Below are 18,446 nucleotides of genomic sequence, written 5' to 3' on the forward strand. Positions count from 1 at the left end.
TCGGAAACAGGCTCCAGGCTCTGAGCCATCAGCCCAGAGCCTGACGCGGGGCTCGAACTCACGGACCGCGAGATCGTGACCTGGCTGAAGTCGGACGCTTAACCGACTGCGCCACCCCGGCGCCCCTCTATAATTTTTTTAAAGATTTCTTTTTACCTTTGTTTTTTAGAATTTTTCTGTGTATTTAACATGCCTGGGGTTTGCTTTGCTTCCTGGATTTACTATTGGTTACTATTTGTTTGTTTGTTTGTTTTTAATCAAATTTGGAAAAACTTTAGACAGTATTTCTTCAGTTTTTTTTTCCTATTCACTCTGTCTCTTCTATTACTGGGACTTCAACTTGTGTGTTTCTTAGACCCAATTTGTATTATACCATAGATTATGAAGACTTGCACCTTTTTTTTCCCCAATTTTTTCCCTGTGTTCTCAGTTTGAATAATTTCCATACCTGTAAGTCTTTAAGTTCACTGACGTTTTCTTCTTGTAGTGTCCATTAGCTGTTAAGCCTAGCCAGTGAATTTTTCATTTCAGATATTGTATATGGGTTAAGGTCAAGAATTTCCATTTAATGGTTTCCATTTCTTTGCTGAGGTATCTCCATCTATTCATCAATTCAGTCCATCTTTTCCTCTAAATCTTTGAACCTTTTTTAAAAGCTATTTTAAATTCTTGTGTACTAATTCTGACATTTGAGTTTTCTTAGTCAGTATTTATTGGCTGCCTTTTCTCTTGATTAGGGATCACGTTTTCCTGATTGTTCAAATGCAAATAGTTTTGATTGTGTAGTGGACATTGCGGATGATATCTTTTATGGAATCTGGATTATTTCTAACTTTAAAGGTGTTGGATTTTTTTTCTGGCAAGTGGTTGAATTACTGCCAAATCTCTCTGGTCAGGTAAGATTTAACTTAAAAAAATTTTTTTTTAGTATTTAATTATTTTTGAAGGAGAGAGAGAGAGAAAGAGAGAGAGAGAGAAACAGAGCATGAGCGGGGGAGGGGCAGAGAGAGAGACACACACAGAATCCGAAGCAGGCCCCAGGCTCTGAGCCATCAGCATAGAGCTGATGTGGGGCTTGAACCCACGAACTGTGAGATCATGACCTGAACCGAAGTCAGACAGTTAACCGACTGAGCCACCCAGGCACCCCAGGTGAGATTTAATTTTAAGTGTTGTTAGGGGGAGACTGTTTTGATATTGTCTTGAATCCAGTTTGGGTCTTATTCCTATCGCATGGCATTTCTAGGGTCTTAACTGAATAATGAAGGTGTTCAGAGTGGTCTTTCCATTCTGGCTTAGCCAAAATTCCAATAACTCTGAGTACTGCACTGCCTATGTCCAGTCAGGTTTTTTTTTTTTTTTTCTCTGCCTTCATCTCCAGAATCCATCAGGACCTGTGGAGTCTGTCCTGTTGGTGAATAGCCAGAACTAATTAAACACTAGGAGAACTCTCTTGCAGATTTCAGGAGCCTACCCTTCTGTCCAGCCTTCTCTTCATTATTCTGCTGCACAAAGTTGCACCACCTCAGGAACTCTGAACCCTGATCTCTGCCTTCTCAGCTTACAAAAGTGCCACTCAGTAAGACAGCCACTCTCTGATGGGCTGTACCTCTGTACTATAGTCTAGAACATGACCTAGACCGAAGGCCAGGGTGAATGTGGGGACTGACCTTTTGTGTTTCTCTTCTCTTAGGGATCACAGTCTTGCACTGTCTGAGGTGTAATACAGTGCCTAAAAACAATTCCTTCATATATTTTATCCAGTTTTATCATTGTTTATGGTAGAAGGGTAAGCCCATTACTACGTACTCTGTCATGGCCAAAATTACAAGTCCTGTTCAGCAATTTTAAGTCATAATTATGAAGATTTTTTTAGCTTTATAGAAAAATGTTTGTGTATATGTATATATACAAATACAGGAAGGGAACTTAAGAACTATTAATCTGTTGGGATATTTAAATGAAAGGAAAGACTTTTTCTCTTTAAAATTTTCTATTATTATTATAATGATAACTGCAATACATATGATTTTGTCATGGAATTAAGGATTATTAATATAATTTTAAGCTGAAACTAATACCCTCCATTTCTTCCTTTTTACCTAAGAATATTTTATTTTTAATTCACCAGTCACCTAATAAATTTGTTAAATTTGTCTTTAAATTTTGTCTTATGATGAGGCTTTTATATACCAACAAGTAACAAAGACAGAAGAGCATTCTATTCATATAGCTTATACTGGGTACTTTAGTTTATATCTGATTATTAAAAATTATAATAGTGGCACCACATTCAGCAGAATTTTCAATAGGCAGGATCCTCAAAAATGTTAGTACCCAAGCTAAATTATTGAGGTGTGTGTATGTGTGTGTGTGTGTCTGTGTTTAACTTTTCCAAACCAAACCAAATACACAATTATTTAGACTGTTAACTGCAATCAACTTAAAGCTGAAGCAAGGAATCATCATTTGATTACACTTTACATATAGAAGGAATAAGAAGTATGGACATATGCACATTCATGAACTGAGGTCATAAGACTTATGACTACTACAAAATTATAAGACAAATTCTACCAGCCATATTGTAAAAATTTATTACTCAAAAATTCTTTTATTTTTGATATTTCTTTTTTTTAATATTTTTAATGTTTATTTATATCTGAAGGAGAGAGAGACAGTGCATGAGTGGGGAGGGGCAGAGAGAGAGGGAGACACAGAATCCAAAGCAGGCTCTATCCGCACAGAGCCCAACGCGGGGCTTGAACTCACAAACCCATGAGATCATGACCTGAGCCAAAGTCAGATGCCCAACCGACTGAGCCACCCAGGTGCCCCTATTTTTGAGATTTCTTTTTGTCAAATTCAACTTTCCAGGAAAAATGTTAAGTGTATTTTGTATTTTCTGCTTAATTCTCTCTCTCTCTCTTTTTTTTTTAAGTTTGTTTATTTTTGGGAGAGAGACACACAGAGAGGGAGAGCACACAAGTAGGGCAAAGAAAGAGGGAGATGAATCTCAAGCAGGTTCTGCACTGTCAGTGCAGAGCCTGACGTGGGGCAAGATCATGACCTGAGCCACTATCAGTAGTTGGACGCTTAACCAACTGAGCCACCCAGGCGCCCCAAGGAAATTTTAAAACAGTAATCTCAGTTCTGTTATTTGAACACAATTGTTTTTATTCATCCAATATCTTTATAACTTTATTTAGTTCTGATTATAATACATATACAATTTTGGGATCTGCTGTTTTAACCTCATGTGTCATAAATACTTTTCCACGTTGCTATGTAAACTTTATATTTATAATTTTAAATATCTGCATAATATTCCTTTAAGTTACCATATTTTTTTCATTACCCTATCACTGAGATTATTTCCAATTTTTTTGTATTATATTTGGTATTCTAGTGAATATCATTTTATAGGTATTTCTCTGTTCTTTTGAGTTACTTTATTACAATAAATTCCCAGAAGCGCAATTCATAGGTCAAACAGTGTGGAACACTTTTTTCCTTTGTTGTTAATGATGGTGGTTGTAATACCTGACTATTTTCAGTTTGTTTGTTATTTGTCTCTATGCTTAAATTCTATTGTAATTGTATTTATTACTTACAAACCTGAATGATTCTTATTGCCGTCTGTTGGGTTTTAGTATATGTGAATCAGACTCTTCTAATATAAAGAAATGCCATAAAGCAGCAGGTCTGGAGGAAGTTCTCATAAATACAGTAGAAACATTTTATAGGTTTCTGTGGGGATTTGGTAACTGTACAGTGGAAAATCTGTTCTGCCGGGGCTTAGGGTATAATATTCCCCTCACTTAGCAGTTAAGAAAATGAAGCAACATAAAGAACAGTGTAAGGAAGTTAGAGCAATTTAAGAAATAACTAAATCTATTAAATACTCAGGAAGAAGCAAGTTAAACTAACAGTTTAAAACAAATGCTTAAAGCTAAAGACCATATATACTCTCATTGTCTCAGAGCTTGATTTTTGTTACAGGGAAATGGATTGTTCTATTTTCTTTCTTATATGCTGTAGAAATTCATAGATGAGAAGCTTGTACCCAGCCTTAGTAATCCTATTTTTTCAATAAATGACCTGTTGCCTTTAATATCATAACTATCATTTAATAATGCTCTATATGGATTTATATATACAGAAAATAAAGTATAATTGCCAGTTCCAAGTTATGTATGTGATTGCTCACATAAGTTAAGTCAAAACAAAAATCTGTTCTAATTTCATTCATTGAAGCATGTGAACAAAGCTGCTGAATGATTATTTAGGCTGTGAATCACTGGGTTTTATTTGAAACGACAGTGGTTAAATTTTCATCTTTGGAACTCTGATTTTTTTTGCATTATCATTTACTTTTCTTGAGAATTTCAGTATACCAGTTTTGATCCTACTTAAAGGAAAGCAGTTTCTCACCTTCCAGTGGTGTATTTATAGCCAGGTCACTGGAATATACCCTCTCATATCTGATTGCATAAACATGACTTAAAATAGGACCGAGCTTATCATTCCACCCAAAGTAACTCCTTATTCTGTCTTGGTTACCCCTACTTGATTAATATTCAGTTTTGAGACCTTAGAATCATTCTTGACTCTATTGTTCTTCTCCTCCCTGCAGCTAGTTAACCTCTAGGTCACAGCTACAGGTTTTGTCGGTGTCTCTCCCTCTGCTCTGCCTTTCTGTTTGTTGCCACTGCCTTAGTCCTGGAACTTATTATTCCTAGACCACTGAACAGACTTCTCACTGGTCTCCCTTCCACCTCCCCACGTCATTTTCTGTTGTACACTACTAACCTGTTCACACTTAAGATCCTCTGAAATCTGACCATGACCCAGCTGCCAACTTCATCTGCCGTTACCCAAGAGAACCAATCAAAATGGATTTTTTTATTGTTTCCTGTATATACTGTCCATATTCCCAGCTTCATAATGACATGAATAATTGCCCCACCTCCTTTCCCTCTAACCTGGGCCCAAACTCCCCTCCCTCTCAAGCCTTCCTATTTGCCCCAGCTAGCATTAATTGGCTATATTTGCATACAGTAGATGCTAACCAAGTAGACTACCTTGTATTCTCATTTACTTCTGTTAATCTCCCTGCTTCAGGAGAATATAAACCCCATTATGGCCAAAGATAAGTCTTAAATCTCTCAGTATCCCCCACTGTCTTGGTAGACATTAATAGACTACTTACTTGCCAAGAGGATGGACTTGGATTTGAATTCTGGTTCTGTCATTTAATGGCTATCTTACCTTGATTAAGTTACTAAATTTCTCTTTCCTCTTATGAGAAATGAGCATGATTATAACCCCCTCATAGGGTTTTTGAAAGAATTAAGTAAGACATATATGTATGTAATGTGCTTACTAGCACAACGCTTAGCACATAATAAATAATAGTAGCTTATCAGTATAATAATTATGACCAGGCTAAGTGCTCAGTTAATGTTTATCAGCCACCATTATGATGCATGTCAAAATGTTGATATTTTGCCCCTTTATAATCAATGAGGTAGCTACAAATATCATATGATATTAATGTTAATTTTTCTTACAATTATCAGTAAGCTACATGGAACTTGAATTTTAGATATGTAGTTTCTTTGTTGTTTAGAAAAACGGTTTAGGGCGCCTGGGTGGCTCAGTCGGTTAAGCGGCCAACTTCAGCTCAGGTCATGATCTCGCGGTCCGTGAGTTCGAGCCCCGCGTCGGGCTCTGTGCTGACAGCTCAGAACCTGGAGCCTGTTTCGGATTCTGTGTCTCCCTCTCTCTGACCCTCCCCTGTTCATGCTTTGTCTCTCTCTGTCTCAAAAATAAATAAATGTTAAAAAAATAAAAATAAAAAAAATAAAAAATAGAAAAACGGTTTATTCCTGAAAATTACATCACTCATTCATAGTCTTACCAATTGAGAAAAAGGCATTGCAAACTTTGTAAAAACCAAACAAAAAAACAAAAACAAAAAAACCCCAAAAACTCACCTTTTGTGTATAAAGATGTTGCTTCTATTCCATGAAAACATTTTAGCAGCGGAAAATATCTTCTCATATAGGAAGTATAAATTCTGAAACTGAAAATACTTATAGAAAGTGCAAGATCTTGAAAAGCTGACCTTCTTATATACTATGTGAATTATTCTATCATTTAAATGTAAAAGAATCCATTTACAGAAATTAAGGCAACTAATAAAAATATAAAATTACTTAAAAGACTGAAGGTAAGTGCAAAATATTTTAAAACTTATATCTCTTTGACAGTGAAGTATTAGAATACAATTATTATGAAAGAGATTTTAAAACTGTTAAAGAATGCCATATTCATAAACAAAAGGGCAAATAAATTTAGCCTTAGAGTAAAATAGAGCAAACCATGCTAGTACTCAAATAATCATGCACCATAGTGCTCCTGGGACATTACTTCGCAGTCATTTCCAAAAGGTGGCTGGGGCTTGCAACACAGCCAGATTTAAACAGAAGAGCTATAGGAGTTCCAGGATTGTACCAGCACTATCAGAAGAAACATCTGACACAAAATATATTCATTCAACACAGAATTAGTTTGTATCATTTGTCTTTGACTCTGCTAGAATGAAAGATGTATCCTTTGTCACTCTCTTTCTGATTTCAATTATAAAGCAGGTGTTACAATCTTTTCATTTTTTGGTAGGGATCACATGCAGTGGTCAAAAGAAGAAGAAGCAGCAGCCAGAAAAAGAGTAGAGGAAAACTCAGCTGTGCGAGTCCTTCTGGAAGAACAAGGTAGGCAACTACATGTAGTAGCTTCTGGAGCCTGGTTTTTCTCTTTGACCTTCCGCTGGTTCAGTTCACATGTTAGTCTGTTTTCCTCCTGTGTCATTACTTTGGAGAGTTCTTAGCTTTTACCTACGCCAATCCACTTGTTCCATTTGGGAGAATTCCATTATTCTAGTGTAGTGGGACAAAGTTAGTGAAATAAATTATGTATTGACTCTTTACTTGCTTTTTTGGTAATCATAGTATTACATTTTTCTGAGAGATACACACAAGGAAATTTTGAAATTTCCCTCTTGCTATGCATCTTTTATTTATTTAGTTAGTTGTTTTTGTTGTTTATTTATTTATTTTGAGAGAGAGACAGAGCTCACAGGCTGGGGAGAGGCAGAGAGAGAGAGGGAGAGAGAGAATCCTAAGCAGGCTCCATGCTGTCAGTGCAGAGCCAGACCCAGGGCTTGATCTCACGAACCGTGAGATCATGACCTGAGCCAAAATCAAGAGCCAGATGCTTAACTGACTGTGCTACCCAGGTGCCTCACTATGCATCTTTTAGTATGCTGTTGTGCATTTTACTGGCCAGGAATATTTAATAAATTCAGAAACTTTGAGCAAAAAAGGTAAAGTCGTATTAAAATGTTGTGACCTTTTAGGCTAAACATCAAGGTACTTTTCTTGGAGGCCTTTTGATATTCAGAGTTTAATTGAGGTAAGACCTTGCCAACCTTCGAATCTGGCTTCTAAAAAAATTGGCTAATGCTACTGTTACAAAAACAGAAAATAACAAGCATTGGTAAGGATGTGGAGAAATGGAACCCTTATGCACTGTGCAATTGGTGAAACTGTAAAATGGTGCCGCCTCTATGGAAAACAGTATAGAAGTTCTTTAGAAAGTTAAAAATGGAAGTACCATATGACCTAGCAATCCCACCTCTAGATATATAGCCAAAAATTGAAAACAGGGTTTTGAAGGTATATTCACACATCCATGTTCATAGCAACACTAGTCACAATAGGCAAACGGTAGAAGCAATCCACATGTCCCTCGACGGATAAATGGATAAACAAAATGTGGTATACACACAAGAGGATATTACTCAGCCTCGGAAAGGAAGAAAATCCCACCACATGCTACAACATGGATGAACCTTGAGAATATTATGCTAAGTGAAATAAGTCAGTCACAAAAAAGGCAAATACTATATAATTCCACTTATATGAGATACCTTAAGTAGTCAAATTCATAGAAACGAAAAGTAGAATGGTGGTTACCAGGGGCTGGGGGGAGGAGGAAACACAGAGTTGTTGTTTTAAAACATACAGAGTTTCAGATTTGCAAGATGAAAAAGTTCTGAACCTTTGTTTCACAACAAAGTGAATATACTTAACACTACTGGACTGTACACTAAAAAATTGTTAAGATGATAAATTTTATGTGATGTGTTTTTTACCACATTTTTTTTAAAGCACACTAGAAAAAACTTGGTCTGTGTCATTCTCACTTCATAGCTAGGAACCCATATACACTTTGACCAACCCATGTACTCTGGAGATAAGACTTTCTACCTTGTTTTTCCTAAAGTGATTTCTCCTTTCAAACAGGTTCGTTCTTTCTTTAAAAAAAAAAAGGGGGCGCCTGGGTGGCTCAGTCGGTTAAGTGGCCGACTTCGGCTCAGGTCACGATCTCGCGGTCCGTGAGTTCAAGCCCCGCATCGGGCTCTGTGCTGACGGCTCAGAGCCTGGAGCCTGTTTCAGATTCTGTGTCTCCCTCTCTCTCTGCCCCTCCCCCGTTCATGCTCTGTCTCTCTCTGTCTCAAAAATAAATAAACGTTAAAAAAAATAAAAAAAAAATAAAAAAAAAGGGGCGCCTGGGTGGCGCAGTTGGTTAAGCGTCCGACTTCAGCCAGGTCACGATCTCGCCGTCCGTGAGTTCGAGCCCCGCGTCAGGCTCTGGGCTGATGGCTCGGAGCCTGGAGCCTGTTTCCGATTCTGTGTCTCCCTCTCTCTCTGCCCCTCCCCTGTTCATGCTCTGTCTCTCTCTGTCCCAAAAATAAATAAATGTTGAAAAAAAAAATTAAAAAAAAAAAAAGTTGTTTGAAGTACCAAATACATAGAGAAATTTTCACAACTCTTAAATGAATTGTCCCAAAGCTCATTGAATTTCCCCAATATCCACGTCAAGAAACAGATTATTACCATTAACCCCAAAATTTCCTCATTTTCTGAACGAATAACAATACTTTTCCAACCCCTCCGACTCCACAAAGAGCAACCACTATTCTGGCTTCTGATACCCTAGATTAATTTTGCCAGAACAGCTTGGTTTTGGTCATGATGATTTCTCAATCATTCTTGTAGCAGTATCAGAGTACCTGTTAGATGGAGCAAGTGTCAGCAGACTATGGCCAGGGGCAAATCCAGTGTACTGCCGGTTTTTATAAATAAAGTTTATTGGAACACAGACATAAGCATTTATTTACATATTGTCTATGGCTGCTTTTGAGGTATATATACAGAGCTGAATAGTTGTAATAGAGACTGTACATAGCCCACAAAGACTACTTACTGTCCGACCCTTTACAGAAAAGTTTGCCAACTCCTGAGATAGAATTTGGTTTCCAGATCAATCCTATGTTCTGAAACGCCCCAGGGAAAGATGTTTCAATTCCTCTGTGCAAGCCAAACATAGTGAAAATCACTAATCTCACCAATAGTCAACTATTATTCTAGTGACTTTAGTATACAATTGTAGTTAAGGTTTGAAAACTGAGCTAATGAGACAGCTTTTAACCAATGAAGGGGGCATTTCTTCCCTATCTTATTCTCTGCCACCGTTAATGACTTACTTTATCCTCTGGCACTGTTTGGTACTCCTTAGAGCTAGTTCTCCTTCCTTATCTTAAGCATGAATATGTCCTGGAGGGTGGGCAGGATAGAAGAGCACCTGATCCACGATGGAACCATTCTATTTTTATGAGCTCCAGCCATGCAGTCCCAGAGTGGTATATAGCCAGGGAGTGTTGGGGCTGGATTTGAGGGTGCATACCAGTGGCAGTTCTGCTTACAAATCAGCCAACATTGCATTCCTTTGCAGGAACTCTGTCACACTGTTTCTGAGGAAGTATAATTTTGCTTCTTTGCCAGCAGCTGCACAGACATATTTTCCACATTACTCAAGCTTCTGCTAGTGGCCACCTGGATGTGACAGAGAGAGTCAAGCCTAAACAGAATTAAAAGTTATCAGTCATCTTAATTCGTTTCCAGGAAGTTAAAAATTATCTACAGTATATTTCCTGATATGAAAAACCAAGAATTTTTTTCATGCTCTCTTGAATATTTGTTTAGGACATAAATAGATGAGCAGTGCTGATAATGTTCCCTTAAAGTGCTCTGTACTGAGGCTGCCTATTTTGGCCTATTTATGTTAACAATGAACTTGAGTGAAGCTAATGAGAAGGTTATTTTAGGGCTTGGAAACCGCAGTAAAGGAAAATGACAGTTCCCACAGAACCATAGTGTGACTGAAATAGAAAGGTGGTGACTGGCCTCTCTCTACAGAAGCAGGAAAAGCAGGCTGGAGAGGACTGATGATACTGCTTTGAAGCATTTGGTTTGCTTATTAGCACATACAGTCTCTTTCTGAGCAAGTTTTCTGGCTGCTGTGGAGACCCAGAACTAAAGACTCCATTTTAAAATGACTCAAAATGGGGAGCCTGGGGAGCTCATTCGGTGAAGCCTCTGACTCTTGATTTCGGCTCAGGTCATGATCTCATAGTTCATGGGTTCAAACCCCGTGCTGGGCTCCATGCTGACATCACAGAGCCTGCTTGGGTTTCTCTCTCTCCCTCTCTCTCTCTGCCCCTCCCCCACTCGTGCTGTCTCTCTCAAAATAAGTAAACTTAAAATTTTGTTTTAAGTAATAAAAGTAAAATGAAATAAAATGACTCAAAGTGATTGAGGTTTCCCCACCCTGGAATAGAACATGGTGCGGTGGACTGCATACATGTCAGGGAATTGCCACAAGGAGGGGACCACACAGGGAGAGTGGCCATTTATGCCATTTAAGTAAGATTGCATAGAGCAGCAATTGAGGCTGCTGTGGGGATGGCAAAGAAAGAGAACTTCTGTTCTGAGGAGCTATGTTCAGTGACAAGACATTACAGTGAGACTAAATACCTTCTCAGCCACCCAGCCAGTCTCTGCCAGGTCCTGCTAGGCTGTGGAAGTCCGGGGGGGAAGCTTCTAATTTGATATCTAGTGTCTCTGATGAATACAGGTCAAGGTGAATGGATCCATTTAAAAGCTCTGCTCGTAAACTTTGTAAAAACCCAAAGGAGGCTCTGACCCGGTTCTTATTCTGGTGCTTCTGTTAACCACCATCTCTTCTTTTCCAGGAGAGCCCTAAGTCTCTGAAAGAGCCTGTTTTCTCCCATCACAGAGGATTCCGTTGGCAGATCATTATATAGCATAAGGACTATTTATTGATCTTATCTCACTTATTTTAATGTCCCTGGGAGGAAATACTCGTTGTTCTGCCATGCTGGCCTACTCTCTAGCACACTTCTTTTGGTCTTGTGTGTGTCACTCCCTCCTGTCACTCCCATTTCTCATTTCTCACCTATTGTCTCAGATGTTGTGAGAACTGAAGTCAGGAAACACCCTCACAGTTCTGAAAATAGGAACTTAAGCATCACAAATAGTGTAGTTTTTTGCTGAGAGATGGTTGACATTTCATGTCTGTGATTAAAGTGTATAACATCCAAGCTCTCATTAGCAATATTTCTTCCACTTAGGTGCCCAGATTAATAGTTGGTTTTTTTTTTTTAATTTTTTTTTTTCAACGTTTATTTATTTTTTTTGGGACAGAGAGAGACAGAGCATGAACGGGGGAGGGGCAGAGAGAGAGGGAGACACAGAATCGGAAACAGGCTCCAGGCTCCGAGCCATCAGGCCAGAGCCCGACGCGGGGCTCGAACTCACGGACCGCGAGATCGTGACCTGGCTGAAGTCGGACGCTTAACCGACTGCGCCACCCAGGCGCCCCCCCCCAGATTAATAGTTTTAATTCCACGTTTCCTTTTGGTAATTTATTTTAAATATTACAATAGCTCATATTTCTTGTAAAAGCAGATTAATTCAGAGAAGTAAGAAAAACACATTTGGCAGTTTTTGAGTTAACATGTTTATATTTTATAATTTCCTAAAAACATCTCCAGTGTGTTATATCTTAGCTGATCATTTAGCAAATGTAATGGGCTTTTAAAACTTAATAACGAGGGGCGCTTGGGTGGCGCAGTCGGTTAAGCGTCCGACTTCAGCCAGGTCACGATCTCGCGGTCCAGGAGTTCGAGCCCCGCGTCGGGCTCTGGGCTGATGGCTCAGAGCCTGGAGCCTGTTTCCGATTCTGTGTCTCCCTCTCTCTCTGCCCCTCCCCCATTCATGCTCTGTCTCTCTCTGTCCCAAAAACAAATAAATGTTGAAAAAAAAAATAAAACTTAATAACCAAAGCAGCTGCTATTTTTACTTTAAAATATACTTTCAAATAACTACCTATCTAGGGTGAGTTATCTATGTTAAACAAAATAGTAAAAGAATAACTTTACCACTTGTGAGTACCTTTACCACTTGAAAGTGTCCTGTGTGAAAAAAAAGAGTAGCTAAAAGTTTCGTGTGCTGATAAATTTAGGGTACTTTTTTTTAAAATGTCTATTTATAGTTGAGAGAGAGAGAGAGAGAGGGCGCCAGCTGGGGAAGGGCAGAGAAAGAAGGAGACATGGAATCCAAAGCAGGCTCCACGCTCTGAGCTGTCAGCACAGAGCCCGATGTGGGGCTTGAACTCACAGACTGTGAGATCATGACCTCAGCTGAAGTCAGATGCTTAACCCACTGAGCCACCCAGGTGCCCATAGGGTACCTATTTTTAAGTCAGCTTTGTTTGTTTAAAAGTTCATGCTGTGCTCTTAGAAATACACTTTTCATGGGGCACCTGGCTGGCTCAGTCAGTAGATCATGCAACTCCTGATCTCAGGGTTGTAAGTTTGAGCCCCACTTTGGGTGTAGAGATTACCTAAACATAAAATCTTGGGGCACCTGGGTGGCTTAGTCAGTTGAGCTTCTGACTCTTGATTGTGGTTCAGGTCATGATCTCAGGGTTGTGGGATCCACATGAGCTCCACATGAGCATGGAGCCTGCTTAAGATTCTCTGTCTCTCTCTCTCTGCTTCTCTCCCCAATCTGCATGCTCTCTCTCTCTCTAAAAAAATAAAAAATAAAATCTTAAAATATATGTGTGTGTGTGTGTGTGTATATATATATATATACACATATATATATATATATACACACATATATATGTATATATATATATCCTTTTCGTAAGAGTTTTTTCTTAATTAGACAATGAACTTTATCAGTGATATATGGAAATTTCTAACTTTGAGAGCTCAGGTGTTTGTGTAAATGATGTGTAAAAATAATTCTAAATTGCCTTTTGTTTCACTGTAACAGGATAAATTTTCATAATTCATACTAATCATATCTCATATGTCAGATACATAAGTGGTTTAATTCAGTTTCTTAGTTGTGATATTCAGTGTGATTCAGGGTGAGTTCTGAATATTTAAGTATAGTTAGTATGTCATATTCCTTCTTCCCCTCAGCAGTATTAAATTTAATAAATGAATAATTGAGAATTTGCTTCATCTGTCTGTGGTTAAGCACATCACTACATCCCTTTTACTGCCATTGGCACTGAGCAATTAACTCTGAGTCCACAGCCTAGGAATATGAAAGGAAAAACTGCTTCTCCAAGAAAAACTGATCATTAATATACCTATTTAGAAAATCAGTTGGTAAAAAAAAAAAAATCAGTTGGTTGGGGCATCTGGCTGGTTTAGTCAGGAGAGCATGTGACTCTTGATCTCAGGGTCATACATTATGTATGTATTTTGGACAAGATTAAGAAAGGGCAGATTCTCCACACTATATTTATCATTATTGGCCTGAACTTGAGATGAGTTAATAGGAGGTTGAAACTAAATTTTTCACTCATGGTCAGGAAAAATAGCTCTTCCACTTCCCTGTTATCAGAGACCTTTAATGTTCAGGAAATTAAATCATATGCTGAAGGTGTTTACCTTGCTCCTAACCAGATCTGTGAGTGTGAATGAGCTTCTAGTGGGGTCTCAGAAGCCATCACACATAACTGGGAACTATGAATTGCCAGCCTTGATTGAGATACTGCTGAAAGCACAACTTTAAAAAGCAAAGAACAAGAAAGTTCCGGCCCATTAGCCTTTACCCCAGCCCATGCTGGGTGCTGTTTCTGTTTTGTTTCTATCCCACAAACCCACTTATTCTCATAGAACATTTTATGTTTCCATTGCTCATCATAATTTCATCATATGATTTTGCATAGTTTATATTTTATATAAATCAAATGGTGTTTACTTCTGTATTTTTTGTCTGTTTTTATGAAGGTTCACTCCAATCAGCATTATTTTTACAATTTATACTGATTATGTCATACTGAAGTTTTAATTTCAATTGGATGCTTTATAATGAGAGGAAAGTACAAAATCAGAAAAACAGGTTATTTTCAGAGATATTTTGGAGGGGTTGTTACTGATTTTGTGTTGTGATGCCTGGGTGGTTCAGTTGATTAAGCATCCAACTCTTGATTTTCGGCTCAAGTCATGATCTCAGGATTCTTAAGATGGAGCTCCGGGTTGGGCTCTGTGTTGACAATGCAGAGCCCACTTGGGATTCTCTCTCTCCCTCTCACTCTTCCCCTCCCCTGCTGGTGCTCGCTCTCTCTCTCTCTCTCTCTCTCTCTCAAAATAAATAAACTTTAAAAATTTTCTGATTTTGTGTTAGGAAGGCAATATAGTGTAATGGTTAAGAGCACGAGTGGGTCTCGAACTACACCCAAATTGGGGCTCGAACTCACAACACCAAGATCAAGAGTCATATGCTCTTCTGACTGAGCCAGTCAGATACCCCAGAGCATGAGCTTTAAAGTCCAATAGACTTGGGGAGTGCCTGGGTGGCTCAGTTGGTTAAGCGTCTGACTTCAGCTCAGGTCATGATTTCACGGTTCATAAGTTTGAGCCCCGCATTGCACTGTCTGCTGTCAGTACAGATCCCGACTCAGATCCTCTGTCCCTGTCTCTCTCTCTGCCCCTTCCCCACTCATGCGTGCTTGTGTGCACTTGTGCTCACACACTCTCTCTCTCTCATAAATAAATATTAAAAAAAAACGTCCAGTAGACTTGGTCCAGATCCTGGCTCTAGCTGGATGACCTTGGAAAATTTTTTATCCCCTCTGACCTTGAATTTCTTTGTCTGTAGATTGGAGTGATAATATGTCTGATTGGTGTCATTAGGATTAAAATGGGAAAAAATCCAAATAAAGCATTTGACATAGTGCCTAGCACATAACACTCAGTATGTGTTATTGCTGTTAATGATATAATGATTTATGTTTTTTTCTCTTAATTCCTGAATAGTGGGAAATACTTGAAAAAGGCTTGGAAGTGTACGTATTAGCAGACCTTGACTGTAGTCTTCTCATAGTAATCAGATCCTTTTTAAAGATTGCATAATCTAGGGTTGAATTTAGATGCTTGATGTATTTGCAATGAACCAGATTCCAGTCACCTTACTGAAGATTCATCTTTATAAACTGTAGAAATTAAAACAGTAGTAGTACAAGTTCATATTTAAGACAGCAATCTGACCCAAGGTTTTGTAGTTTGTAGAACTGACAATGTTTAATGTTCTCCATAAATTCATGGGGTTTAATAAGAAAAGTACATAGACTTTTAGACCTTGAACATAGAGAAACACTAATTCAACCCCTCATCAAATGAGGAAACTGTCGGCAAGTTGAGTGAAGAATTCATCTAAAATTCTTGTTTTGTGTATAAGATATAGATAAAACTTTACAAAAAGAAAGAACTACTTAATAATCATTAAATTGTTGCCATCACTCTAAGTATTCATCTGATTATTATAAATGAGTATATAATAAATATTAATGTTTTTAAAAAATTATTTATATTTGAGAGAGAGAGAGAGAGACAGAGCATGAGCAGGGGAGGGGCAGAGAAAGAGGGAGACCCAGAATCCGAAGCAGGCTCCAGGCTCTGAGCTGTTAGCACATAGCCCAACATGGAGCTCAAATTGTGAGATCATGACCTGAGCCAACATTGGACACTTAACCAATTGAGCCACCCAGGGGCCCTGGTATATAATAAACTTTAGAATTGTAATCAGTGTATAGACTGGTCTGTGTGAATGTTTTCTGTTAATATCATTATCCTTTAGATTTTAGTGGCTATTGAAGATTACTCTGTTTTGACCTGCATGGCTTGCTTGGTCATTCCTATGTTGTTGGGTATTTGAGTTTATTTCCCACTTATTCCTATTTTTTAAAAATGTTTATCTATTTATTTTGAGAGAGAAAGAGAGAGAGGGAGGGGCAGAGAGAGGGAGAGAGAGAGAATCCTAAGCAAACTCCATGCTGAGAGCACAGAGCCCAACTTGGGGCTCAAACCCATGAACCATGAGATGATGACCTGAGCCAAAATCAAGAGTCAGACACTCAACCAATTGAGCCACTCAGGAGCTGCCCCCTTCTCCCTATTTTAAATAGCACTACTATGAACATTTTTTCTTCCAAGCTGCTGTCCTGCTATTTACCTCCTTCCTCCCAATTAATTCCGAGGGGGATATTTCCACAGATTATTTGAGATGTAGTGTTACATTCTAGTTACTGATAGTTAGGTTCAAACTCACTTCACAAGTAGCTTGGCAATGAAAACCTCAGATACTAGGGATTTTACTAAATGTAGGTCTTCTTAGGTGGTTGCTTTTTATTAAACTGAAACATTTTTTACCAGCACAGAGTGAGTTACAAAGAGAGTTTTTAAGGAAAAAGGAACAGGGGAGGTGTGAGAAAACCCTTGGGAAATTTGATAGTTTCCTAATTCCTCCTGAATCTGATTTTCAGAATGTTGTTTTATTTCCTCACACAGTATACCAGGCACACTCCAGTTCTTAAAAGTAGAGATAGAACTATTTTAAAGATAATATATAAAATTTTCAGATTAACCACAAATGGGCTTCCTTCCATTAGTGCAGATGTGAACATGTTTTGGACTTCAGCATCATATAATTCTTTTGTTACAGAGATCTACTTTCATTTCTCAGACCTTAAATACAGATGGGAGTTTCTGTCTTTATAGCAGTCCTGCTGCCAGATACAATTCAGCCTTGATGGGAAGGAAGTCTTGTGGCCAGATGGGTGGAGATCCATGTACAAGGCCATAAAGATAAAAATGGAAAGAAAAGGAAAACTATAAAGGCTTCAGGACAGGGTTCTACAACAAAGATGAACTGGCAACTGCTGGCAACTTCTTGTTCTGAGGGTTGGGGCTTCTTTACAATTATGAAAGAAATGATTCCATTATTTTTATTTATAACTTTATTTAGGGGATAGTAATTTCATACAGATCAAAATTCAAATGAAAATTCTTTCTTTTTAATTTCTTCTTTCCTAGCCTTCGTTTGTTTGTTTATTTATTTATTTTGAGAGAGATATTGAGAGAGCACAAGCGGGGAGGGGCAGAGAGCAAGGGGGACAGACGATCTGATGCAGGCTTTAGGATCCAAAGCAGGCTCTATCCTGACAGCAGAAAGCCCAGTGCAGGGCTTGAACTCACTAACCGAACCCTGAGATCATGACCTGAGCTGAAGTTGGACACTTAACCGACTCAGCCTCCCCAGGCACCCCCAAATGAAAATTCTTTTTCTATTCCTGGCCCCAGCCAACCCAGTTCCCCTTTCTAGAGGCAACCAGTATTACTAGTTATATGATTATCCTTCCAGAGGTATTCTGTACGTATACAAGCAAATATGTGTGTGTGTATGCATTGTGTTTCTGTGTATGCACACACATGTGTTCTTTATCTTCATTTTTCCTAACAAATGATTGTATCGTATACACACTGTGCTACACTTTGCTTTTTTGCCCAACATTAGATCTTGGAAATTATATCGATAGAAGATCTTTTTTATTCTTTGAAAGCACTTTAAAAAGGTCATGTGTCGGGGCACCTACGTGGCTCAGTCGGTTGAGCAACCGACTTTGGCTCAGGTCGTGATCTTGCGGTCTGTGAGTTCCAGCCCCGCATTGGGCTCTGTGCTGACAACTTGGGAGCCTGGAGCCTGCTTCAGATTCTGTGTCTCCCTCTCTCTCTCTGCCCCTCCCCCACTCATGCTCTGTTTCTCTCTCTGTCAAAAATAAACATTAAAAAAATTTTTTTAATAAATAAAATAAAATAAAATAAAAAGGTCATGTGTCTATATTGGGTGAGAATAATTCTTTTTTTTTTTAATGTTTATTTTATTTTTGAGAGAAAGCACGAACAGGGGAGGGGCAGAGGGAGAGGGAGACACAGACTCTAAAGCAGGCTCCAGGCTCTGAGCTGTCAGCACAGAGCCCAATGTGGGGCTAGAACCCACAAGCCATGAGATCATGACCTGAGCCGAAGTTGGACACTTAACCGACTGAGCCACCCAGGTGCCCCAGGTGAGAATAATTCTTAACCCAGGGATTAGGCCTGGTACATGCATAACAGTGTCCGAGAAATGTTTGTTGAGTGAAGGAGTGAGTGA

At 38.6% G+C, this 18,446-nt stretch overlaps 1 protein-coding gene across 1 annotated transcript in view; it reads left to right on the forward strand.

The window, feature by feature from the left end:
• Positions 1–18,446, forward strand: part of METTL8 (methyltransferase 8, methylcytidine) — an 88,464-nt gene that overhangs the window by 51,107 nt on the left and 18,911 nt on the right. The window contains exon 3 of the mRNA XM_047085234.1: positions 6,685–6,776. Coding sequence (XP_046941190.1) covers positions 6,685–6,776 — 92 coding nt within the window. The remainder of the gene's footprint in view (positions 1–6,684; positions 6,777–18,446) is intronic.

Source organism: Lynx rufus, unplaced genomic scaffold (genome assembly GCF_022079265.1).
Source record: "Lynx rufus isolate CCGP_SWC_20201006 ecotype Redwood Valley unplaced genomic scaffold, mLynRuf1.p SCAF_2, whole genome shotgun sequence".
NCBI classification, from domain to species: Eukaryota; Metazoa; Chordata; class Mammalia; order Carnivora; family Felidae; genus Lynx; species Lynx rufus.